This window comes from Gobio gobio, assembly GCF_949357685.1.
Source record: "Gobio gobio genome assembly, chromosome: 24".
NCBI lineage: Eukaryota > Metazoa > Chordata > Actinopteri > Cypriniformes > Gobionidae > Gobio > Gobio gobio.
The window spans coordinates 42,835,162-42,861,177 of NC_137120.1; the positions used below are offsets into that span (position 1 = coordinate 42,835,162).

Below are 26,016 nucleotides of genomic sequence, written 5' to 3' on the forward strand. Positions count from 1 at the left end.
AGCACTATTTTTTAGTAATTAAAGCAAAGCAAGGGCTGAATCGCCCCCTATACCCTTAAATAGGGCATTATTTGAAGGGACATAGTGGTGTCCAAAACCATAGTGGAGGTTATTGAGTGCACTCATTCTATCCCACATTGCACTGCAATAATGTACACAGCGGCTGTCCGAATTCACTCACTCGTTTTCATTCACTCCTTCAAGTATTAGTGGACTAAAGTAGGGAATAGGGAAGGTTTAAGGGGCGATTTCGGATTCTGCCGAGTTCTCGCGATCGTCTCGCAGTGATGACGTCACCACCGGCGCGTTCTCGGTCTTCTGAGGTGAGCTATATCACAGCGCTTTGTTTATTTACACAATCATAACAACAAGTTTTTATAAGCATCATCTTTAGCGGTCATTTCTGTCTCGTTTTAATGGAATTCCTTGCTATTTGAGCGTGTTTTCTGGCTCCTGCCGGCTCACATAAACATTTAGCCTCTCTGGCAATGTGAGGAACTGTGGGATTTGTTTTGTGTTTGTTCGTGTTTATGATTGTTTCGATCATGCTCAGTAATGTTGCTCTTACTCACGCGATCTTAGAGTCAAGTCACTGTGTAAATGTGATAAAAGTTACTAAAAACAAGGCTAAACCGTTTGGATGCATGTTTTTCTCGTCTCAGATTGTGAGAAATAATACTATTATAGTGCAGTTGCACCGTGTTTAAAATAAAAATACTTCCTGAATCATATCATGTAAAATTGTCTGGTTATCAAATGATAATCAGTTTTTTTTCATGTCAAAAGCCCCCGTTTTCACCTCATTTATTAAATCATTGCAAACTGTCACTTAAAGTAATGTCATTGGTGTACAGACTGAGGTAAAGTATGATCAACCCTTTGAGATCTTAAAGATACACCTCTCTTTACTTTAATTTAGTTATAGTCAGTGAAAAAACATGTTTCATATAAAATAGTAAATAGATAAAGAATAGCCATTTAGCATAAATACAGGCAAGTAAAAAGCTAAATGACGTTAAATATTAAATCTTTTCCGTTATTTTACATTTTGATAGATGTATGGTTGAACATATAATGATTAAGATGGGTAACTCAATAACTGATTTATTTTTTTCACTCTCCACAGAAATTCACCAATAAATGCGGCAATATTTGCATCATCTGACAAGTGAAAGAGTTGAGAGAAGATGAGTGATCCAGAACCCTTCAGAATAAAGCAGGAAGATCCTGAAGAACAGAGAGGTTTGTGTTTATTCCTGATCCTTCATTTTAGGGCTGTCACGATATCAGATTTTTCACACCACGGTAATTGTGGCCAAAAACATCACAATATCGATATATCGCGATATCTATAGAACCTTGGGGGAGAAAGTTATCAAATTAATTGGTAACACTTTACAATAAGGTTGTATTAGTTGACATTAGTTAATGCATTAGTTAACGAACTAACCATGAACAACAGCTGTTCAGCATTAGTTAATCTTCTTTGTTAATGTTAGTTAATATAGAGCTGTTCATGGTTTGTTCATGTTAGATCACAGTGCATTTTAGCAAGATTTTAATAATGCATTAGTAAATGTTGAAATTAATAAGTGCAGATCATTATTAGTTCATGTTAACTAATGTAACTAATGTTAATTAAGGAACCTTATTGTAAAGTGCTACCAATTAATTTTTACTTTGTTTATTTAGTTTTAGTTTTTACCCAACAAACATAATTGGATAATGATAAACAGGGTAATACTCTGTTACTGATAAATTGTCTTTGAAGCTCCCTATGAAATAGCAAGAGAGAAAATACTGTCAAGTTCAACAGTATGATGATGAATAAATATTAACATAAATGTTGTTGGCCATGACTAGATTGCAAATACAAATACAAGAATAGACATTATTCATTAATTAAAATAAACCGTGACCGTCGACTGGCTCTGACTGGTGTTTAGAGTCCGTTACTTCAGCGCAGCTGCAAGAGTTATGGCCTTTTTACACCTGCTCACTTCATTAGTTTTCTCTGATCATATATCTATCATATTGTGAAGAGATCAGGAGTAAATATCTTCCGAAATTCTTTCGAGGCGGATTTAAATCCGATCACTCAGATCCACGAGTGCTGAGGGGGCACTACAAGAAGATGCCAGAAAAGACGCAAACGGCCGCCAGTGAAACTGAAAGTAGCCCAAGGCTCAGAATCAGATGCTCAAAAACACAATCATCTCCATTAAAACGAATGAGACTAAATGCTCTTACCAGTGCTTAGGTCGCTCGTTCTCCTATTACGGCCTTTGATCTTGAAATGAGCCGATAAATAAAATAGCCTACAACTCATATCTGTTGCTTTCGTTGTCGTGAACTGAATTTGCATAGCCTATAGAGTGGAAATTGAAGATTGGATTTATATTCATTTTGCGGAGAGGTATAAGGTAAGACAATGCATGTTTTTATTTTTATAGTTTAGATTGTGTAGCCCGTTTCGTTTGCAGGCGCCGTTGCGTGCGAGCCTGCCTCAGCTTGTCAAAAATGCGTTTTTATTGTGGTGGTGATTGTAAACATTTAAACTTACATTGTGATATGCTTGAAGTGTTTTATATATATGGATTTTATTATAGGCAAGACAAGTCAAGTGTTGATGTGAGAGGGTAAATTGATCAAATATGTGGTTAACTCACTGTCGGCCGCTGGCTACTTGGTCATTAGGAAAAAAAAACTAAAACTTTAATTTAACTAACGAAAACTGCCCCAAACATTTTTTCTAAATTAACTTAATAAAGAAACAAAACGAAATATAACAAATTTGACATTACAAACAAAGCTGAACTATTTTTATGCTGCAACAGTGTGTAATAGAGAGGGAGGAAAAAACGCGGCTACAGTCGGACTCGGGACACCGGAGTATTTGACGTCATGTTATCATACCAGTCCTGTTCATTTTAAATATTGTGTCTATCGCCAATACCGGTCTATTGCCACACCCTAAATTAACACAATGTCAATATTTTGTGCTTTGAATATCACGGTTATCGTCAAAACCGGTATATTGCGACACCCCTACTTCATTTATGATGAACATTACGGTCATAACACTTCAAGCAGTTCATCAGATTTAGTGGTTGTAGTTACAACATTCATAAGAAAACAGTATTAAAGGTTATCAAATAAAAATGTGTTTACTACAGAAAACTAGAATTCCCCTTATATTTACCCAAAACATCTTTATATAAGCTTGATATAATTAAAAACACCTTGTATGTTTTCATATATTTTATGGTCAAAATGTTCCATTATACATTCAATGCTCATAAACTCGTTAGTCAGCTAGAAAAATAACGGTAACACTTTACACTAGTTAACATGAACTAATAATGAACTGCACTTATACAGTATTTATTAATCTTTGATCATTTCAACATTTACTAATACTTTATTAAAATCTTGTTAACATTAGTTAATGCTGTGAACTAACATGAACAAACTATGAACAGATGTATTTTTATTAACTAACGTTAACATGGATGAATTAATACAGTAACAAATTAACTGCTCATGGTTAGTTCATGCTAGTTAATACATTAACTAATGTTATTACACGGCTCTGTGGAATACTTGATTCTGATTGGTCAATCGCGCATTCCAGCGGTATGTTATTCCCAGATAACTACCGCCAAAGTGAATAACACACCGCTCATCCGGGTACTACGAGTTATCTTGACCGGTACTACCAGGGGCGCCTCTAGCAATTTTGGGCCCTATGAAAGAATATGAGGTTGGGCCCCCCCTAAGACACCCATTCTGCACCAAACATACAAGCCCAGCTAGCTATCCAAAATCTAATACTGACCTATTACTCAAGCTCGCTCATTCCGCTCAGCGCTGCTCGATAATCCCAGAATGCACATTGTGACATGTTTAAAAATATGTGAAATAAGTAGGGCTGTCCCCGACTAAAGTTTTTTATATACTAGTAGTTGTTCATTTAATACATTCGTTGACTAAGCACTTTTATTGATTTAATTACATAAATATGAGAGAATTCTAAACCCGAGGGTTTACGTAATATATTAATATATGAGTAGGCAACCGATATAATAAGCTATTATTATCCCCACTTAAGTGCACGCATAAAGCTTGCCAAGTATTGATTATGAATGTGTCAAAAATAAAAAAGGAGACATTTTAATTGTTTATAAACTCGTGTCAGTGTCGGCTGAGGTGCTCACTCGCCATCTCCGCAGTAGTGGACGCGCCAAGAGAGAAATGCACATTATTACATAATCAGAGAGTAGCTTATTTCTTTTCGTTTTGAATTGTTTCGTTTAAAAGTAGACATTTCAAACGACATATTTCTCATGTCTGTGAGACGCGCTCCAGTTCACATGCAATGATATTAATGGCGCCGACACCTCCATGTCACGATTATATTGACTGCTATATTTCATAATTGTTAATTAAATCCAGCCAATTGGTTTATGAAACATTGATAAGATACAATTTATACAAAACAAAATTAATAAAAAAAAAAGACTTTATAGGAAACAAAATTCAGTGAAGTACATGCTCAAAATCCATGTCCCCGGACATATGCACATCTGATTATGTGCCTTACTCATGCTTCTCACTTTTCATAATCAACATATGAAATTAAAATAATAATAATATTTAATCATAGACTAACTATGAAATGAAATAGACTGCGTTTTCTTTAACCCATGGCCGCTTCTGATGAATTTTGTCCTTTATGACAGCAGAAACAACTCACAGTACTCCGTCATTTTTAGCCATACAGAGATAAGTGCAAGATATAATTATACAGGGTTTTTCCTGGGTCAAAAATGGTCTTCGGTGGTGGCTGACAGACATGGTCATCCATACACACACACAGTAAAAAAGTCCCTACCCACGTGATCTGCAAGTGCAATACTGACAATACATTTTAAATAAATTCAAAGAACGTGTGTAATTTTTGCTTATCTTATTTTGATACCTTATTTTTATACTATTTATAGATAATTGTTTTGGTATATAATCATATCAATATTAAAAAGTAGTATTAAAAAAATGAACAAATTGCCTAATTTTCTGCCATATATAATTTCATAAAATTATCAGCTAGCTAATAACAACTTTGTTCTGGGTTCACCTCACTCCAGTCTAAACTAAATTATTCATAGGCTATTTATTTTACTACACATTGTGAATATATATATAAGCTGAAAGACTGTGGATAATTAAAACTAACTCTTACCCCCACTCTTGCTAAATTGTGTAAGCACACTTGTGTTCTCATTTCAGATGTGTTCAGAGTAAATGATTAAACTGATTCATGAGTTCAGTGTTGGACAGATCAGTTGTTCTGACCAGTCGATAAAAACATTCGGTTCAAAGGAGTCATTAGGTCGCAAATCGGACATTAGCAGACGCGTTGTGTGCGAATCCCGTCTGTTAGAACATCGCGAAAGATTTGTCAACACACAGAAAACACTTCATAACCGGATAGGATTTGTTCCCCGTTTATTGAAAGTATGCATATTGTTGCCCTTGACTGCTCTAGTTGCTTCTATTGCCCTCATTTGTAAGTCGCTTTGGATAAAAGCGTCTGCTAAATGACTAAATGTAAATGTATGGTTTACGTCAGCTGGTCAGAGAAGAGTCAACATTTTTTGTGCGCAATTCACACCCAGCGGTAATTAAAGGAAAACATCATCTGATAGCGCCACCTGCAACATGGATTCGGTCTTCCGACCTTTTGATTTTGATTAACGTAATATGTGAAATATTAGAAAGCTAAGAATGCTTATTTTGAAGACAGAAGCTCTGATCGTTCTCTCTGTCACTCATCTACTACATCATTCATAAATCACAATAACTGATCAAATAAGGCTTTGGCGGGACAAAAATTTGTTTTGGCGGCCGCCAAAAAAATTTCAATGTAGGAAAAACCCTCTTATACACTATAAACTGTCTACTTTTATTTGTGTACCCTCACAATAACAACAAAGGCTGTGGACTTATTTTGCACTCCTCTCCAAACGCTGTCTTCATTTCAAAAATATATTTTGTTAATTAAATGCAAAGTTTTTAATTTCAAAAGCATTGCTAAATTAAGTTCATATTTCCAACAAACGAAAGCCAAAATAACGAAGTGGTAAAAAAAACCTTTGAGTTACCACCATCAAATTTAAACATTTCACTCTTCTCTATATGTGGCAGCAATGCATCACACCTGGCGTATGTAAAAGTGGATCATTCTTTACAGATGATGGTGTGTTTGCACAGAAGACAAGACAGAGTTCTTTATTAAACTCATAAAATACAATAGAATAGAAAAAGCCACAATTTATCAAGAGCTTGAAGCAGATAAGAGAGAGAAACACCCAGAAACACCTCATATGTGCCGCTCAAGTATACTTTCCTTGCCATCAGTGCTTGGGTAACACACACACACACGTCTCTTTCCATTAATAATAATAGTGTGCTGTGGATGGCCCATCAATATGGATGTTTACTTTTTGGTCAATGGGGATATTTAACTTTTATTGCCAAAATAAGTAAATCAAAGACATCATTCATTGTATTATTATTTGAAGTCTACTCAATGGTGATGGTTTATATAGTGTATAATATAATACCATTTTTAAATTAGTTTTTGACACTAATTTAAATTAGTATTTAAATTTAAAATTTAAATTTAAATTTAATTTAAATTTAAATTTAAATTTAAATTTAAATTTAAATTTAAATTTAAATTTAAATTAATTTAAATTTAAATTTAAATTAATTTAAATTTAAATTAGTTTTTGACCCTTGGAATTGTCATAAATGACCCCCTATACGGCGCCCCTGGGTACTACTTATATGCTGAACGTCAAGTCAACTTTATTTATATAGCGCTTTTAACAATGCAAATTGTTTCAAAGCAGCTTCACAGTGTTAAACAGGAAAATAATGCAACAATTTTATTCAGCCGTATAGCCGTTCCGGAGAAAATGTCATCAGTTAATTTCAATTATCATATAGTAACAATGTGGGCTTTAGATCAGTAATTAGAACAATAATTTAGTTTATATGGTTAATTTAGTTTAATAATTAGATTTATTTGGATATTTAGTTGAAAAATGTAGGCTGTCATTGACTGTCGGGCGCCATCTTGTCTTCAAGATAAGACAAATCTTCTTGGCCTAACTTGAGGGCGTTCTCTAGATGTTTTACCTGTCAGAGCAGATCTAAACGGGTCTTCCTCGCACCGGAGGGAGTACTCAAAAAAAATAATAATTTATCAGGTAACTGTGCATTTACACATTACCCTTACAGACAAATCTTCCTGGACAGGAACACCAGGGCTATCTCTAGTTTGTTCGACCGTCAGAGCGGATCTACACGGTCCTTCCTCTTACCACCAAGGCTATACAGATCTATCCGTCAGAGCAGATCTAAACGGATTGTCCTCGCGCTGGAGGGATTTTGATTTATCGCTCCCCCGTCTCTCAACCTCTTCCACCCAGACAGCCTTAACAAAATAAAACAGGGTTAATTGAAACACATAATTTAAGTGCAAGCAGTTGGGACAAAGCACACAGCTCATTCAGTAAATGCACAGCTAAACAGATGTGTTTTGAGTCTGGATTTGAAAGTGGCTACTGTTGGAGCACATCTGATCTGTTCAGGAAGCTGGTTCCAGCTATGTCTGGCATAATAGCTAAAAGCAGACTCTCCTTGCTTTGAGTGAACCCTTGGTATTTCTAATTGATTTGATCCTGATGATCTGAGTGATCTGTTGGGTTTTTACTTAATCAGCATATCTGCAATGTATTTAGGACCTAGGTCATTGAGTGACTTATATACAAGTAATAGTACTTTAAAATCGATCCTAAATGTAATTGGAAGCCAGTGTAAAGACCTGAGGACTGGTGTAATATGGTCATATGTTCTGGTTCTGCTCGGCGTTCTGTATGAGCTGCAGCTGTCTAATAGTCTTTTTGGGAAGGCCGGTGAGAAGACCATTAAAATAATCCACCCTGCTGGTGATAAAAGCATGAACGAGTTTCTCTAAGTCTTGCCTGGAAACAAAGCATCTAATTCTTGCAATATTTTTATACAGGTTGAATAGGAGTGGAGCAAGAATTGACCCTTGTGGGACTCCACATGTCATGGATGTCCACTCAGACTTATGGTCACCTATACTCACAGAATAACCTCTTCCTTCTAAGTATGACCTGAACCATTTGAGGACCATTCCAGAAAGCCCAACCCAATTATCTAGCCTGTCAAGAAGTATGTTGTGGTCAACAGTGTCGAATGCAGCACTGAGGTCCAGTAGTACCAGAATTGATGTTTTGCCTGTATCTGTATTGAGGCGAATATAATTTATTATCTTTGAGCGCTGTCTCTGTGCTGTGATGCGGTCGGAAACCAGATTGAAAATTGTCAAAGTATCTGTTTGAGCTCAAGAATTTGTTCAGCTGACTGAAAACAACTTTTTTCAATGATCTTGCCTATGAAAGGAAGATTTGAGATTGGTCTGTAGTTGCTCAATATGGAGTTATCCAGGTTTTACTTTTTCAGGAGAGGCTTAACTACTGCGTTTTTAAAGGAGTTTGGAAAAGTCCCAGAGAGAAGTGAGGCGTTTACCACTTCTAGGAGATCTGCTTCTAAACAGTTAAACACACTTTTGAAAAAAGAAGGGAGGAGTGTGTCCAAGGCGCAGGTTGATGTTTTAAGGTGCTGTACCGTTTCTTCTAAAATTTTACCATCAATTGCTTCGAAATCAGTAATAGTAACTTTCTGAGGTTGTGGTCTGATCTGATTCACCCCAGAGCAACTCAACGATGTGCTGATCGCATTTCTGATTTCTCGGAGAAGAAGGAAGCAAACTCACTACATTTGCTGTCTGAGAGCATTTCATTGGGAATGTGACTCGGGGGGTTTGTTAGTCTCTCGACAGTAGCAAAAAGAGTGCATGTGTTGTTTCTGTTTATAATATTTGAAAAGAAGTTCTGTATAGCTTTGCCTAGTTCCACATTGAAAGCACGAAGACTGTCTTTATAGATGTTATAATGGACTACAAGTTTTGTCTTTCGCCACATGCGTTCAGCTTTCCTGCATTGTCTTTTCATTAATTGCACTGCTGTTGAGTTTCTCCAAGGTGCTTTTTGTTTGCCACTCTTTTTTCTGACTTTCACAGGAGCAATATCATCAATTACACTCTTAACTTTTGAGTTAAAAGAGTCAAGAAGAAAATCAACAGAGTCAGCAGATATGCTTGGTGTTAGAGATATAGCCTTCATAAACAGCACACTAGTGTTCTCATTTAAGCATCTCTTTTTGACAGAGACAGATCTAGTTTCAATGGCAGGAGAGATTGATATATCAAAGAAAATATAGAAATGATCAGACAGTGCCACATCCTTAATAACTATCGATTAAATGTTTAGATCCTTACTGATAAGTAAATCTAGAGTGTGTCCACGATCATGTGTGGGTCCGTGAACATGTTTTGTCAAATCAAAAGTGTTAAGAACAGTCATGAGATCTTTTGTTGTACTGGATTCAGCATTGTCAATGTGAATGTTAAAATCCCCAGCAATAGCAAAACAGTCATACTCAGATGAGATTGCTGATAACAGCTCTGTAAAGTCCTCAATAAAGGCCGGAGAATATTTTGGAGGCCTGTAAATAATGATAAGCAGGATGCGTGGAGCACCTTTTAGCACAATGCCCAGATATTCTAGAGACAAATAGTCACCAAATGATACTTGCTTACATTGATAAACATCTTTAAATAGAGCAGCTAAACCTCCACCCCTGCTGTTTCATTGAGGACTGTTGCACTGCAGCTGTCTTCAAGCCACGCTTTTAGAAATTTATGGATCACGTTCTAGCCAAGAAGATACTTTATAAAGACAGTACGTTACGCGTATACAGACAGGAGCCATCTTGGAAAACGGTTGAATAATCCGCCATCTCTTTAATGTGTATCCTTTGGAAGCACTAGTCTCTGTTGCGTTCAGTTTTTTTAAAAATTATTTTTATTTATTTATTTTCTCTGTTGCGTTCAGTGCTTTCTTCCAGAAACAACGAACCATATGAGATTCCAAGTCACAGTTCATCACTTAGCACAGCGTTCGTGGCTCGACTCGTCGAGACTGTTTTCCAAGATGGCTCCTGTCTGTATACACGTAATGTTCTGTCTTTATAAAGTATCTTCTTATTAAACTGTTTGTACACTTACAAAGTTCTCAATGCTTCGGTTTTGATGTAGGGACCCTCATTATGCTACCGTGTTAGTGTGAGGCTATTTTGAGCCTTGTTAGTGGTATTAACTAGCGATTTAATTTTACTTATTCTATGCCCCATATACTAGCGTTATAAGATAATCTGTTTTTAGAGATAAAACTCTTTACATTCAATTTTCATGAAAACGCATCCCAGAAAACGATCTACTCGGTAACCATGTGTTAATTATCCCTAGGTTCATGCTAACGGTCTAATCAGATTCAATGATCTATGCTAAGCTATGCTAAAAGTGCTAGCGCCAGACCCAGCGATTGGCTAAATGGATTAGAAAACGGTAAAACTCAACTGTTTCACTCTAGGGGAGTCGGAAAATGAGCCTAAATGGATTAGAAAACGGTAAAACTCAACTGTTTCACTCTAGGGGAGTCGGAAAATGAGCCTATGTTCTAAAATAGTGGCGTGTTCCTTTAACACTTTTGTGATGATTCCAAAAGTTAAATATTTAAACAATTCTGAGACAAAAACGTAATGTGCACATGCACTTCACAGTAACATGACCCTGAATGGGTCCTTCAACTAATTTAGCTTGTCAGTGGAATTGGCTGATTTAAAGTCCAGATAGGGCGTCACACCAGAGGACATGGTTTTCAGTGACAAACTATGCTTTTAGAAATATATGGATCTTTTTTTTTTGTCATTCACTTAAAATAGACACTTGTATAAATTAATAATCATGTGATCAGATACCGAGGAAAGTATAAGCAGCCAGAAAAATATAAATGCATCAAAATAATGAACTTATAACAGTCTGCTATTACATCAGGGTTAACTTTTTAATGTCTATTGTTTTGTAATTTTCTGAAAGTTTCTGAAAGTCCTTTCTTCTTTCTTTTAGAGCTGATGAGAGAGAACGAGGAGAGTGAAGCGGAGGAGAAACATTGTGATGTCAAAACTGGTGAAAAATCTTTGAGTCTCTTTCATTTACTGAAATTGATATGCAAAAAGTCTTTCCCCTGCCCTCAGTGCGGGAAGAGTTATACAGAAAAAGGAAGCCTGACGAGACACATGAAGATCCACACCGGGGAGAAACCGCACACGTGTGATCAATGCGGGAAGAGTTTCAGGGAAAGAGTAAACCTTCAGGTTCACATGAGGATCCACACCGGAGTGAAGCCGCACACATGTGATCAGTGCGGGAAGAGTTTCGCACACATACAGAGTCTTAAACTTCACAGGAAAACCCACACCGGAGAGCAGCCACACACATGTGATCAGTGCGGGAACAGTTATCTACAGAAAGGAGCCCTTCAGGATCACATGAGGATCCACACTGGAGAGAAACCGTATCAGTGCGATCAGTGTGGGAAGAGGTTTGCAAAAAAAGGAACGCTTCAGGAACACATGAGGATCCACACTGGAGTGAAGCCGCACACATGTGACCAGTGTGGGAAGAGCTACAGAAAGGTGTGCAGTTTAAAATTACACCTGCGTTCTCATTCTGGAGAAAGACCGTATACCTGTGATCAGTGCGGGAAAACGTTTTTTAGGGCAGATGCGCTGAAGGACCATATGAAAGTTCACACACAGGTGAAACCTCACGTGTGTTCTTTGTGTGGAAAGAGTTTTAATCACTTGGGTACTTTAAAATTACACCAGAAAAGACACAATGGTGTCAGGAATCACGTGTGCTTTGATTGTGGAAAGACTTTTGTTAGAGGTGGAGAACTGAAGCTGCACCAGAGAGTTCACACTGGAGAGAAACCTTACAAGTGTTCACACTGTGACAAGAGATTTGTTCAGTCAGCACATCTTAAGAACCATGAGAGCATCCACACTAGAAGAAAACCCTTACAAGTGTTCTCATTGTGACGAGATTTGTTCATTTAGCACGTCTTAAAAACCATGAGAGCATCCACACTAGAGAAAAACCCTTACAAGTGTTCACACTGTGACAAGAGATTCACTCAGTCAGGACATCTTAAAAACCATGAGAGCATCCACACTAGAGGAAAACCCTTACAAGTGTTCACACTGTGACAAGAGATTCACTCAGTCAGGACACCTTAAAAACCATGAGAGCATCCACACTAGAGGAAAACCCTTACAAGTGTTCTCACTGTGACAAGAGTTTCAGTCCGTCAGGACACCTTAAAAACTATGAGAGCATCCACACTAGAGGAAAACCCTTAAAAGTGTTCACACTGTGACAAGAGATTCAGTCAGTCAGGACACCTTAAAAACCATGAGAGCATCCACACTAGACGAAAACCCTTACAAGTGTTCACACTGTGACGAGATTCAGTCAGTCTGAACATCATAAAAACCATGAGAGCATCCACACTAGAGAAAAACCCTTACAAGTGTTCACACTGTGACAAGAGATTCACTCAGTCTGGACATCTTAAAAACCATGAGAGCATCCACACTAGAGGAAAACCCTTACAAGTGTTCACACTGTGACAAGAGATTCACTCAGTCTGGACATCTTAAAAACCATGAGAGCATCCACACTAGAGGAAAACCCTTACAAGTGTTCACACTGTGACGAGATTCAGTCAGTCAGGACATCTTAAAAACCACGAGAGCATCCACACTAGAGGAAAACCCTTACAAGTGTTCACACTGTGACGAGAGATTCAGTCAGGCCGGACATCTTAAAAACCACGAGAGCATCCACACTAGAGGAAAACCCTTACAAGTGTTCACACTGTGACAAGAGATTCAGTCAGTCAGCACATCTTAAAAACCATGAGAGCATCCACACTAGAGGAAAACCCTTACAAGTGTTCACACTGTGACAAGAGATTCAGTCAGTCAGGACATCTTAAAAACCACGAGAGCATCCACACTAGAGGAAAACCCTTACAAGTGTTCACACTGTGACAAGAGATTCAGTCAGTCAGCACATCTTAAAAACCATGAGAGCATCCACACTAGAGGAAAACCCTTACAAGTGTTCACACTGTGACGAGATTCAGTCAGTCAGGACATCTTAAAAACCATGAGAGCATCCACACTAGAGGAAAACCCTTACAAGTGTTCACACTGTGACAAGAGATTTAAGTCAGGACATCTGAAAAACCATGAGAGCATCCACACTAGAGGAAAACCCTTACAAGTGTTCACACTGTGACAAGAGATTCAATTAGTCAGAACATCTTAAAAACCATGAGAGCATCCACACTAGAGAAAAACCCTTACAAGTGTTCACACTGTGACGAGATTCAGTCAGTCAGAACATCTTAAAAACCATGAGAGCATCCACACTAGAGGAAAACCCTTACAAGTGTTCACACTGTTACAAGAGATTCAGTCAGTCAGAACATCTTAAAAACCATGAGAGCATTCACACTAGAGGAAAACCCTTACAAGTGTTCACACTGTGACAAGAGATTAGTCAGTCAGGACATCTTAAAAACCATGAGAGCATCCACACTAAAGGAAAACCCTTACAAGTGTTCACACTTTGACAAGAGATTCAGTCAGTCAGAACATCTTAAAAACCATGAGAGCATCCACACTAGAGGAAAACCCTTACAAGTGTTCACACTGTGACGAGATTCATTAAGTCAGGACATCTTAAAAACCACGAGAACATCCACATTAGAGGAAAACCCTTACTAGTGTTCACACTGTGACAAGAGATTCAGTTAGTCAGGACACCTTAAAAACCACGAGAGCATCCACACTAGAGAAAAACCCTTACAAGTGTTCATACTGTGACAAGAGATTCAGTCAGTCGGGACATCTTAAAAACCACGAGAGCATCCACACTAGAGAAAAACCCTTACAAGTGTTCATACTGTGACAAGAGATTCAGTCAGTCGGGACATCTTAAAAACCACGAGAGCATCCACACTAGAGAAAAACCCTTACAAGTGTTCACACTGTGACAAGAGATTCAGTCAGTCTGGACATCTGAAAAACAATGAGAGCATCCACACTAGAGGAAAACCCTTACAAGTGTTCACACTGTGACAAGAGATTCAGTCAGTTAGGACATCTTAAAAACCATGATAGCATCCACACTAGAGGAAAACCCTTACAAGTGTTCACACTGTGACAAGAGATTCAGTCAGTCAGGACACCTTAAAAACCACGAGAGCATCCACACTAGAGGAAAACCCTTACAAGTGTTCACACTGTGACAAGAGATTCAGTCAGTCAGGAAGGACACCTTAAAAACCACGAGAGCATCCACACTAGAGAAAAACCCTTACAAGTGTTCACACTGTGACAAGAGATTCAGTCAGTCTGGACATCTGAAAAACAATGAGAGCATCCACACTAGAGGAAAACCCTTACAAGTGTTCACACTGTGACAAGAGATTCAGTCAGTTAGGACATCTTAAAAACCATGAGAGCATCCACACTAGAGGAAAACCCTTACAAGTGTTCACACTGTTACAAGAGATTCAGTCAGTCAGAACATCTTAAAAACCATGAGAGCATTCACACTAGAGGAAAACCCTTACAAGTGTTCACACTGTGACAAGAGATTAGTCAGTCAGGACATCTTAAAAACCATGAGAGCATCCACACTAAAGGAAAACCCTTACAAGTGTTCACACTGTGACAAGAGATTCAGTCAGTCAGAACATCTTAAAAACCATGAGAGCATCCACACTAGAGAAAAACCCTTACAAGTGTTCATACTGTGACGAGATTCATTAAGTCAGGACATCTTAAAAACCACGAGAACATCCACATTAGAGGAAAACCCTTACAAGTGTTCACACTGTGACAAGAGATTCAGTTAGTCAGGACACCTTAAAAACCACGAGAGCATCCACACTAGAGAAAAACCCTTACAAGTGTTCATACTGTGACAAGAGATTCAGTCAGTCGGGACATCTTAAAAACCACGAGAGCATCCACACTAGAGGAAAACCCTTACAAGTGTTCACACTGTGACAAGAGATTCAGTCAGTCAGGAAGGACACCTTAAAAACCACGAGAGCATCCACACTAGAGAAAAACCCTTACAAGTGTTCACACTGTGACAAGAGATTCAGTCAGTCTGGACATCTGAAAAACAATGAGAGCATCCACACTAGAGGAAAACCCTTACAAGTGTTCACACTGTGACAAGAGATTCAGTCACTCAGGACACTGGAGAGAAGTCGTACCATATCGTTCGGTGTAGACACAGTGAAGTTAAGATGACACTTAGGCTGCATGTACATTACATGGTTCAAGTGACCCAATTCCAATCCCATGTGGCACAGATTGGATATGACCCACAAGGGGTCATAGGTCAGGGATTACCCTTTAGTGAATCAGATGATTTTTTTCAGCTTTCAGTGTTTTCACTGTTATACGGAGGTGGTGCTATCACACATCTTCTGAAAATGATAGCAGGTGTAAACATATCAGTATTAAACTGCCTAATTTTACCAAATGAGATTTGACCCAGGATGTGCTACAAGCCTGAAGCTCTGGGAGTGTTGATGGACTCGATCTACTCCATCTGTGTTTGATCATCGCTCTGAATCTGATCTGTAGTCTCTTACAAAAAGCTTTTTCTCAAAATGTTGCTTTTTTATGAAACTTACCCACATTCAAGTGTTGATTAAAAAAGATAAAGCTAGAATTAAACATATTTTTGGTTATAAGCAGCTGATATGTTGCATGTTCAGATATTCATACATCAAAATAATTCTGAGGGCCATGAAGGTTTTGTGAAAATATAAAAAATGTTGTTGCTGGTGGGGAAAGAGTTAAGAATAGAAGTTAGATTCATATTTACTAAGAATCTTGGAAAAAATAAAAATATTCCTCAAATGTCTAATTGTTGAGGTGATTTGTTTTTATTTAGCAAATTCCAAAAAGCAACGCCTTCAATGTTTGAATCGGTCTGCAGGTGGCGCTGTATGCCCAGGCATCATTACCCACACGACTGATGACTGATTGGCTCACAGTGGTCCTACAATAAGATGAAATATATATTTTTATATTTTAGTTAAGGTGTGTGGGTATAATGTCCACACCTAGAATAAGGAATTATTGGTGACAGAAACAAATGTCATAAATGACCGCAAAGTAATATCCTAAAGAATACATTTGTATTATTGTTATTATTAGACAACCTTCTATATTTAGTATTTCACATAACAATATTATTGAAGATTTCTGTTTGTCCAGTTTAAACCCCAGGCACTGCCAGACATTTCTTTAGTTCAAACCAAACGCCACTTCAAGATTGAGATTATTGGATTGGATCTTGAAGTTATGCGTCTGTATGTAGTATTTCAGGCCCCCTTAAAGTTAACAGCATTTTGTGGTCAATTTAGTCTTGGAACAAAGTGAAACATCTTTTACTAAAGACTAATGGAAATTTAATTCAGTAATAATGACTTCTGTACATATATTTATATATATGTACATATAACAATTAATAGGTGGATTTACAGTAAAAGTATGCCAAGTGGTTTTAAATGGGAATACTTAAAATAAATTGAGACAGTATTCAAGGTTTTTTTTAGCAAAAATCTGATAGAAAATAAAGAAATAAATGTGCAAAAGCAATCCAGATCATGAGAATGAAAAATGTATTCAGCCACATCCCATTTTAGATGAATTTTTATATTAAAAAGGCAAAAGGGGCAAATGTGAGATCCAGGGCTGAGTGGCTGCATCTTTTTCCTCTCTTAGTTCTCATTCTTTTTTTCAGATGATAAGATCAGTAAGCCCCGCCCCCCTTAGTTACAGTTGATAACTTGGACAAACAACCAGAGTTGCTAACTGTCTTAAAATGACAGCTGTCCGTGTGAATCTTATCCCAAGATGTTTTTGGACACAGAATGTAGCGGACCTGTCTGAATGATGGCCAAACTTTACTGACAGTTTATGAAGTTTATTGCTTCCCTTTTTCACTCTAAAAAAATCACCATAAGAGCTGAACAAACAAGTGTGCATTAATGTCTCATTCACACACTCTCTCTGATGCACTCATTAACATACACAGCAAATTACATGAAAACACTCAAATAACTAACAGAAAACAAACATATACAGACATTATGCCTTCTCTGGGGTACTAATAAACCATAAACTTTGTATCTGAAAACAACTCTGATAAACTGCAAGCTCTCCCTTTCACTAGCGTTACCCACATCGCTCCGTAGACCATAATACCCATCAAAAGAGGAGTCCCTCTTTAGTAAGACAGATAATGCAGACCTTAAACATATTTAGAAATATCAAAAATATATATTAAAAAAACAAATTAGACGATAAAGGACACAGAAGGACTCGAGGAGCATTCAAGTGGGACTTAAATATGCAATGGAGGGATATATAAAAGATTTTAAAATAAATTTGGTGGGATTAATTTGGAAGCAAGGGTTTACAGTGGTTCCCCTATGATTACAAGCCAAATAACTTTTAGTGCCGTATAGCACCATTTGTTTTTGAGTGTAAAATGAGGGCGGAAAACATTCCAGTGTTCCCGCCTTGGGGAAAAGCCAAACCTGTGGAAACATGTCCTATCGTGCAGGAGAACTGCAGTAACTGCTGGAGTAACAGACTGTGGCAAACCGGTTTTAATATGTTTACTAGATGGAAGAACTCTCTTCATTATTAGGGTTTGGTACGTTAAAAGCACTCAGACTGGATTATTTTAGGGTTGCTGAGAAAATAGTTCAAGAAAGTGATTGAATAATAAAAGCTCCATAAAGTGAAATTAAGTTGTTTATTCTGTTGAATTCCATTCAGTTCAATATTCATGAAATAATCAATGCTGGAATACAGTAAATACACAAACACTGAGACTGTTTTTAAGGCATCTGTAGCTCCAGCATCAGTTCAGGTCTGGACAGGTTTTTCTCTGAGATTGTGAAGCTGTTATTGAATCTACTCTTCCACAGATCACTGTAGGACATTAAAGGGACAGTTCACCCAAAAATGAAAATCCTGTCATTAATTCCTCATGTCGTCTCAAACCCGTCAGCCCTTCGTTCATATTCAGACACAAATGAAGATATTTCTGATGACCCCAGAGCTTTCTGACCCCTCCATAGACAGCAATTTAATGAACACTTTCAAGGGCCAGAAAGGCAGTAAAAACATCGTTAAAATAGTCCAGCGGTTCAGCCTTAATGTGACGAAGAGATGAGACTACTTTAGAGCACAAAACAAACACAAATAATGATTTCATTCAACAATCTCTTCTCGGCTGTGTCCGTCTCTCTGTTGATGTTGGTCAGCTCCTGCGTCATCACATCAGGCATGCGTCGTTGTGATCACGTGATCAGCGTCGGCCAATGGTGAGCCGGTGTTCTGGTGTCACTCTGAAGCGCTGCACTGTATTTACTACGCCAACAGCGAGACTGACACAGACGAGAAGAGATTGTTGAAATAGTCGTTATTTTTGTTTGTTTTTGCGCACAAAAAGTATTCTCGTCTCTTCATAAATTGAAAGTTGAATTATACCTTTAACTGAGGATAACTCAATGAAATGGCAGTGCAATAACTAAAAAATACTTTTTTACATTCTGCTTCATACGCAGATTTTACATTAGAAATTGTTAATGATACTAAAGTGAATGTTGTAATACTAGAAATACATCTACAGGTTAAGTTATAGTATCACAACGAGCTGCATATTAATTGTTAACATTAAATTGGCTGAATATGAAACTATGGTTCTAAATTCATCCATTTCCCTCAGAACAATATTCGGGTCGTGAGCCACCCGTTGAGAAACACTGCTCTAAACTGCAGTGAGATTGCAGTCATTTTGCTCCTTAGCTCATCATAACTCTTGAGTACACAATGTCGTCATCTCCTCCATCAGGTTTCTGTGAGGAAACACAAACACACAATCAGGAGCAGTGATGATGAACAGCAACAGATGCAACACTGGAGAAAGATAAATCTTTCAGAGAATAAATTGCAGACAGAAAGTCCGTCACAAAAGCTGGTCTATGATTATTAAAGTTGAAAGTAAGATGTTCTGCTCCCGAACTGTCGTGACAACCTAAAACTTGACTCTAGAAAACCAAATAAGATGTTCATCCATCCCAATCTCACACAGTGCTACTTCTGATCACACGAGTCTGATACACTCTTTTGTGTGACACTATTGCAGAAGTTCAGAACATGACTGTTTCTGTGGCTCAGTTTCAATGAATGATCATTTTATACTGGAGAGGAAGTTCTGAAAGGGACATTATCACATGAATCACACACATCCCTCCAAACTGACACATGACTAAACCATCCAGAAATTCAAAATATAAAGAAACCAAAGGGAGCAGAACATCTCACAATGGAGAGGTCTATGAAGAGTGAAGCGAGTCTTCATGCATCTCCATCTGGAACATGTATGACATGATCTACACACACACACACACACACACACACACGTGTGATCATGCACAGATCATGAAGTACATGCACACTACAAACTTTCACAAATCATTTTACACACGACACAGTAAAGCAGCGAAGACAACAGCAGTAACATATAAAGAGCGAAGCTAAAAACTGTTGAATTATTTACATGAGGCCATGATGTGTGATTGTTTGGCAGATGTTCACAGCAGATGTTTGATCACTACAGTAACTCTACAGGGAGAGCTACATCAATGCAAAAACATGTTGAGGGAAATGACGCTATTATTTTAACAGATTTAGGCCTATTCCTCAGAGTATTTGGCCTTTCTTCATTTTTATGGCTGATTTGTATATCACAGGTAGAACAGGTTTCTTAACTCTTAACTGACAAACGGCTGTTTCAGTCTGTTGCTATTGAATTATTTGTTCTCCTAATCTAGCTCCTGTTAAGCAGGGGTGTGTGTGTGTGTGTGTGTGTGTGCATGCTTGTGATACTGATCAGTCTTTAAATGAATCACTAGCATTAAAGGGATGGTTCACTCGATTGAATTCCAATTGTATTCGTCTGAAAGAAAGTCATGTACACCTGGGATGCCTTAACACTGCATTCACACGGAGCGTTGGCGTTAGCGATTGGCTGAAGCTTCATGCTGATGCGACTGTCATAGTGACAACAGCCAATCACAAGTGCTCTGGGGTTGCATGAATGCAATTGGCTAGCGTCTGCAGTAGGGTATTGGCATAGAGCGATCTGATTGGATGACGCCTGCTTTGGCGCTTGAAAAGTTGAGAAATCTTCAACTTCTGCCGCTTGCAACGCAAGTGAAGCGGAGCGACGGAACCCACAATTCAGTTCGGCAACGCATGACGTCACCCATTCAAAGTAAATGAGAAGCGTTAACGCCGACGCCCAGTGTGAATGCAGCGTAAGGGTGAGTAAATCATGGGATAATCTTTGGGTGAACTATTCCTTTAAATCCCTATAACTCATCTTCACACAGAGCAGAATGTTTGCTTCTGTTATGATAAGAGAAGCACAGACAGGCACGCACATTTCCTTTCTGAATGAATTTCTTTTCTACAGGCAGAGACACAACACACACAGCAACACTGGATCTTACCGTTCGGTGTAACTGATGTGCACAGAATGTTGTTGTAGCATAATGTATTTCTTCACTTTCAACTGTTTAACAATAATAATCACATTTTAACTGTAAAAATTACACATGAAACTGAAATGCTGTAGGGCTGGGCGGTATGACGAGATATATCACTACCACTGTATAAATGTCTGTTAGAGATATTGATATATCATCACGGTATGGAAATATATAGCACTAGTGACTAGTGTTGTCAAAAGTACTGATCGCGATACCAAGTTGGTGCTGAAATGTTAAAAATGTGACGCTTTGAACGCTGTTGAGCGGAATCATAAACACCTCTGATTGGCCATTGTGCTCACACGCTCATCAAACATGTCTGTGATTGGCTACAATGACCAGCGCTTCACAAACATGTAGTAAATATTAGTGGTGGGCATAGATTAATTTTTTTAATCTAGATTAATCTCACTGTAATCTTGGAATTAATCTAGATTATTCTCACTATAATATTGGAATTAATCTCACTGTAATCTTGGAATTAATCTAGATTAAAATGGCTCATTTGAATTCTGCCGAAGGCATTCAGAATATGTGTGCTCGTAAGTGATCATTTGTCTTTTTGTAGTTTGAATAATAAAAAACTTCTGTTCCTTTAAGACCTGACGCACGCATGTATCCCACTGTTCCTGTTAGCTGGTTACGACTGTGTTTACGTTAAAACTCACCAAGATGGGGATTGAGACATTTTTGAGTGTATTTGACCATTAATAAGTTGGACAAAGGAGCTCATTTTTGCATTTGTATGTCAGAGGCGGCTTTATTACAGTATGTGTGTGTGCGCTTCAGATGCGAGCACGAAATCTGCGGGAATTAGTAGAATTAACGTTATGTGCAACCCCGCTTGAAATTCAGACCGGTCACACCATTACTAACACACTGTCATGAGGAAAAATCCAGCAGAACATCCGTTCGCAGTGTTCAGAGGATTATACGGACTGAATGAGAGGAGGCGATGCGTGTCAACTTGCTGTCGGTCGGAGTGGGGACCCAGCTCCCAACCCAACTTTGAGAATAGATTAACGGTTGTAACGAGACTGTAAATCCCGCCCTGTAGGGGAGAATTAAATTGTTACCCTGGAAGGCTTAAAAGTGAAAGGATCCTGGTCCCCACTCCAGCGCTTTGAGTCTCAGTATGCAGGTTATGTGTATATGGTTTACCTTACACTAAATATAACAGGAATGGGTAGTGTGGGCTTCAGGTGAGTATGTCAGCACGGTGGCTCCCTGAAGTGCATGTGATGAAAAGTAAACTGAAATTCACATCCCCACCCACCTAATCCTAATAGTGAAAGTGAGACGCCCCTACCCCAAGGTAAGTAAAAACAAACAAAAAAAACTGTATTGCTTTTAACAATTATTAATTTATTTTTCCTTTCCTTAGGAAACTGTAATTTTCCTTAAAGGATCTCTTTCAATAGAATGAAATAACAAAAAGTAACAAAAATGAAAATAAACAGTTCTCAGAAACTTCTGGTTTTCTGGGTAAACCTTCAAATGTTTAACACTTTCAAAACCCTCTTGTAACACCTCAGATGTTAATTTTCACAAAAGTAATCTCAATATTAAAGTGCAAACTGATTTACAAACACAGGGTGTTTCAAAGCTTGACAACTCTTATAGTTCAAACAAATGATTCATTTGAAGCAACTCAGTTCAAATAACTCAGCTCAAATAACTGTTCAATTCATCCAAACGATTCTTATAGATCAATAGATTCAATTTCCAATTGACTCAGTTCTCACACAAAGTTCAAATTGACAATTGAGACCCACAAGTTCACTCAAACACTCATTTCGGTTCACTATGTATCAGTAAAATGTTCGTGTGTGTGTGTGTATTGAACTGTTGTACCAGTCTGTGGCAACGACAACTTTGATGCGATGACTTGCGATGACTTGTGATGGCTTGCGATGACTTGTGATGGCTTGCGATTACAAGATGAACAGCTGGGACAGGACAAGGAGATGTCGTGAGGATGGCAGGGTAATAAACAGAAACAAGAGAGGTTTCAGCGTGGCCTAGAAAAACTCGGGAACTTTCTGGAACAAAATGGCGCAGCCCAGTTCAGCTCGCACGTGGCACGCCTGGACTGAATGATCGGAATCACACAAAAATGTCTTTCAAAATCAAATCTCTATCGTCAGTCTCTTCAAAAATGCAAAAAACACTCAAAAATAAATGAATCACTCCTCAAAAAAATGACCGTTCAGTTCACAGACGCATGTTCGCGCACTAATAAGTGAACTTAAGGGATTTGCAGGAAAAAAACAATGTCTCTCGCCCCGACGCAGTTCATGGATGACTCAGACAGCAGTTGAACTCTCAAAAAAAATGTACGTACTGTCAGAACAGTGACAAAAACAAGTGTTCTGAATGAAACTCACGGCCCCAGCAACTCTCTCTCGTGCTCGCAGCCAGTCTCCAACACTGTTCGCCGTCCAATGACACAATCGACCGATCTTCTGCCTTAACTGCTTCTCGGGTTTCACGCGGTTATGTTAATGCTCTAAACCCGCAAAACATTAGCTGCCCGTACACTATCGTAAAACTGTTGGCTACCTGTACAGCGATCATGGCGTGTCTGCCTCGCAACTCATCTCACTCCGATCTGCTTGCATCTCCCGCGGACACGGCGGAGGCAGAGAAAACCCGTCAAAATAAAAGTCCCATAGAGAAAAATACCTCCGTTACATTCCCCCCTGCTAAACCCTGCCATACCATCGACATCTCCAGAAAGCCTGCCCCTGGAACATAAACAGAACACAATTTAAAAGTGCAACAATACACAAAATACATTCTTTTCAAATACCTACAAGTACATACATATTTCTCATCACAACCTCAGTTAATTTTTTTTAATCTTATTTCATCAGGTAATCATCTCTATACCTCACAGGTAATTTACCACGATTTTGTCTTCGAGAGCGTCTGAGCTCTGAAACATTTTCACATTCGACATCTGAAATATCAGCATCATCAGAAACTTCTTGTACCCCACACTCTATTTCAGGGATCACATCTTGTACTACGTTCTCCTCTTCTTGAACTACACTCTCACTTTGTTCTACATCATTGGTTTCCATCTGTACCACCCCCCTTTCCTTATTCTGTCTATGTGCAATAGCTGGAAAACACACAAGATCTGGGAATTCTGTTTCAGAATCTGACTGGCTTACGTGTCTGTTTCTGGCTGGACATGGCGTACTAGATAATGACAAAGGAAATGTGCAGTGACGGAGCTGATCTCTGTGTACTACTCTGGACGGACCCCCCTGTTCGGGTTTGACAGTGAATACAGGTGTGTCTGAATGATTCTGTTTGACTACAATGTAGGGTGTGTGTTCCCACTTGTCTTGAATCTTATTTCTGCCCCTATGTTTGTGATTACGTAGCAACACACGGTCACCAGGCCTTACAAGCGCTCCAGAGGATTTGCGGTCATACACTCTCTTTCGTCTCTTAGAGGCTTCTTGCGCGGCTGTGTTTGCAACTTCAACGGCAGTCTTTAGTCGGCTGTGATGGTTTTTCACCCAATCGTCCAGGTTTTCTGCATCACTCTCCTCTAAATCCTTTCCACCCAGGACATCTAATGGGAGGCGCGCATCCCTCCCAAACATTAAGTAAAAAGAGGAATAGCCAGTGGATGAGTGAATGTGATTGTTGTATGCCATCACTAGCTCTGGCAAGTGAGTTTTCCAGTCTTTCTTCTGCTCAGGTGTCAATGTTCTCAGCATATCATGCATTGTGCGGTTAAACCTCTCGCATTGAGAGTTCCCTTGAGGATGATAGGGACTTGTACGGCTCTTCCCGATACCATACACTTTACAGAGTTCCTTGATAACTTGTGCTTCGAAACATCTTCCCTGATCCGAATGCAGACGTGCTGGACAGCCATAGTAGACAAACCAATGTTTGATGAGGGCCTTTGCAGTGGTACTCGCTGTTTGGTTCTTGGTCGGAACAGCAACTGTAAATCGAGTGAACATGTCAGTCAGAACAAGAACATTTTCATATCCTCCTGAGGACATTTCCAGCTGGGTGTAGTCCATTGCCAGAACTTCTAGAGGAGCCGTAACATTGCTGCATGTCATCGGAGCTCTGATCCTTGGAAACACATCCTTTGCAAGGGTACATCTTTTACACTGTTCTATCCATCCTTGGACGTCTTTAGACATGCTAGGCCAATAGTAGTTCCTTCTCATCAGTGCAAGCGTACTCCTCTCTCCAAAATGACCTCCATGCTCATGTTGGCTGTCATAAACTGAACGGCGTACAGTGGCCGGAACAACCAGCTGTCTAATTTTCTCTCCATCCCTTGGGTCAAGAATACATCTAAACATCACTCCACGATGCAACTGAAGACGCTCAAACTCCCTGCAAAGCTTTTTGAACTCTGGCGGCATACTCTGTTGTCCCGTCCGACTTGGTCTTTTGTTTTCAGACACGGCATTGTATATGGGACCCACCCAGGAATCACCTTTTTGCAGCTCTCTAATTTCATCCCAGCTGTAACCATTCAGCACTTTCTTGATGGACGCTTGTACAGCCACTTGAACGTCAGTTTCTCCCCGTTTTGACCCTTGTGCGGGCCACAGGCATGCACGCACTTCTTCAGAGTTCAGTCGGATGAAATCCTTCTCTGTGTCTTCTCGTTCAGGGACTTCACTGAAGGGAATCCTCGACAGAGCATCAGCATTGGTGTTCAGTCGCCCAGGCTTATACAGAACCTCAAAATTAAACTCTGCTAACTGAGCCACCCAGCGTTGCTCGACTGCACCGAGATTTGCGGTCTCCAGAGAACGCAGTGGATTATGGTCGGTGATTACAGTGAACTTGGAGAACATCCGATACTCTTTAAATTTTTCTGTTGCAGCCCACTTAAGAGCCAACAGCTCCAGTTTGAACGCACTGTAGTACTTGTCATTCCGCTCTGACCCTCTTAGGCCTCTGCTAGCAAAGGCGATAACACGCTCTGCTTCCCCTTGCTTTTGGCTCAATACAGCTCCGAGGCCCTGATGACTCCCGTCGGTGGTGAGGATAAATGGAAGGCCAAAGTCAGGGTAAGCAAGGACAGGTGGTGACATCAGGCATTGTTTCAGTTTGTCAAATGCGGTCTGGCATTCACTACTCCACAAAAACAGTTCAGAGGCCCTCCTTTTGTCTTTGCTGCCCATCAGCGCATGCAATGGTTTTGCCATTTGAGCAAACTTTGGTACAAACCGCCGGTAGTAACTCATGAATCCAATCAATTGTCTAACTTCTTTCACACTTTTAGGAACAGGCC

At 39.0% G+C, this 26,016-nt stretch overlaps 2 protein-coding genes across 5 annotated transcripts in view; one reads left to right on the plus strand and one right to left on the minus strand.

Annotated features, from left to right (window-relative positions):
* Positions 1 to 272: 272 nt before the first annotated feature.
* LOC307120899 (uncharacterized protein) lies at positions 273 to 16,013 on the plus strand. 3 transcript variants are annotated; one of them, XM_079808133.1, is made up of 4 exons: positions 273 to 323; positions 1,127 to 1,242; positions 11,126 to 12,033; positions 12,875 to 13,720. In XM_079808133.1, the coding sequence occupies exons 2-4, from the start codon at positions 1,188 to 1,190 to the stop codon at positions 12,941 to 12,943; spliced, it is 1,032 nt and encodes a 343-aa protein (XP_079664259.1). In that variant the 5' UTR covers positions 273 to 323; positions 1,127 to 1,187; the 3' UTR covers positions 12,944 to 13,720. The 3 variants fall into 3 exon arrangements, with proteins under 3 accessions (XP_079664259.1, XP_079664260.1, XP_079664261.1); XM_079808134.1 differs by having other exon boundaries at positions 277 to 323; positions 11,126 to 16,013; XM_079808135.1 differs by having other exon boundaries at positions 316 to 490; positions 11,126 to 16,013.
* Positions 16,014 to 17,071: 1,058 nt separating this feature from the next.
* LOC307120541 (uncharacterized protein) overlaps positions 17,072 to 26,016 on the minus strand; it is a 35,903-nt gene continuing 26,958 nt past the window's right edge. Inside the window, exons 5-6 of one of the 2 annotated variants that reach the window (XM_079807640.1) lie at positions 20,691 to 20,752; positions 17,076 to 19,031 (exon numbers count right to left, since the gene is read on the minus strand). In XM_079807640.1, the coding sequence (XP_079663766.1) occupies positions 18,978 to 19,031; positions 20,691 to 20,752 (116 nt within the window). In that variant the 3' untranslated portion in view covers positions 17,076 to 18,977. Of the gene's footprint in view, positions 19,032 to 20,690; positions 20,753 to 26,016 lie in introns of both variants that reach the window. The other variant, XM_079807641.1, reaches the window with a different exon arrangement.

What these genes read in the sequence shown, in the direction of transcription:
- LOC307120899 (XM_079808133.1), top strand. Translation starts at nt 1,188, where the DNA reads ATGAGTGATCCAGAACCCTTCAGAATAAAGCAGGAAGATCCTGAAGAA. An exon ending in AGATCCTGAAGAACAGAGAG is followed by an intron (nt 1,243 to 11,125) that starts GTTTGTGTTTAT and finishes TCTTTCTTTTAG; the next exon opens with AGCTGATGAGAGAGAACGAG. An exon ending in ACAAGAGATTTGTTCAGTCA is followed by an intron (nt 12,034 to 12,874) that starts GCACATCTTAAG and finishes AGATTCAGTCAG; the next exon opens with GCCGGACATCTTAAAAACCA.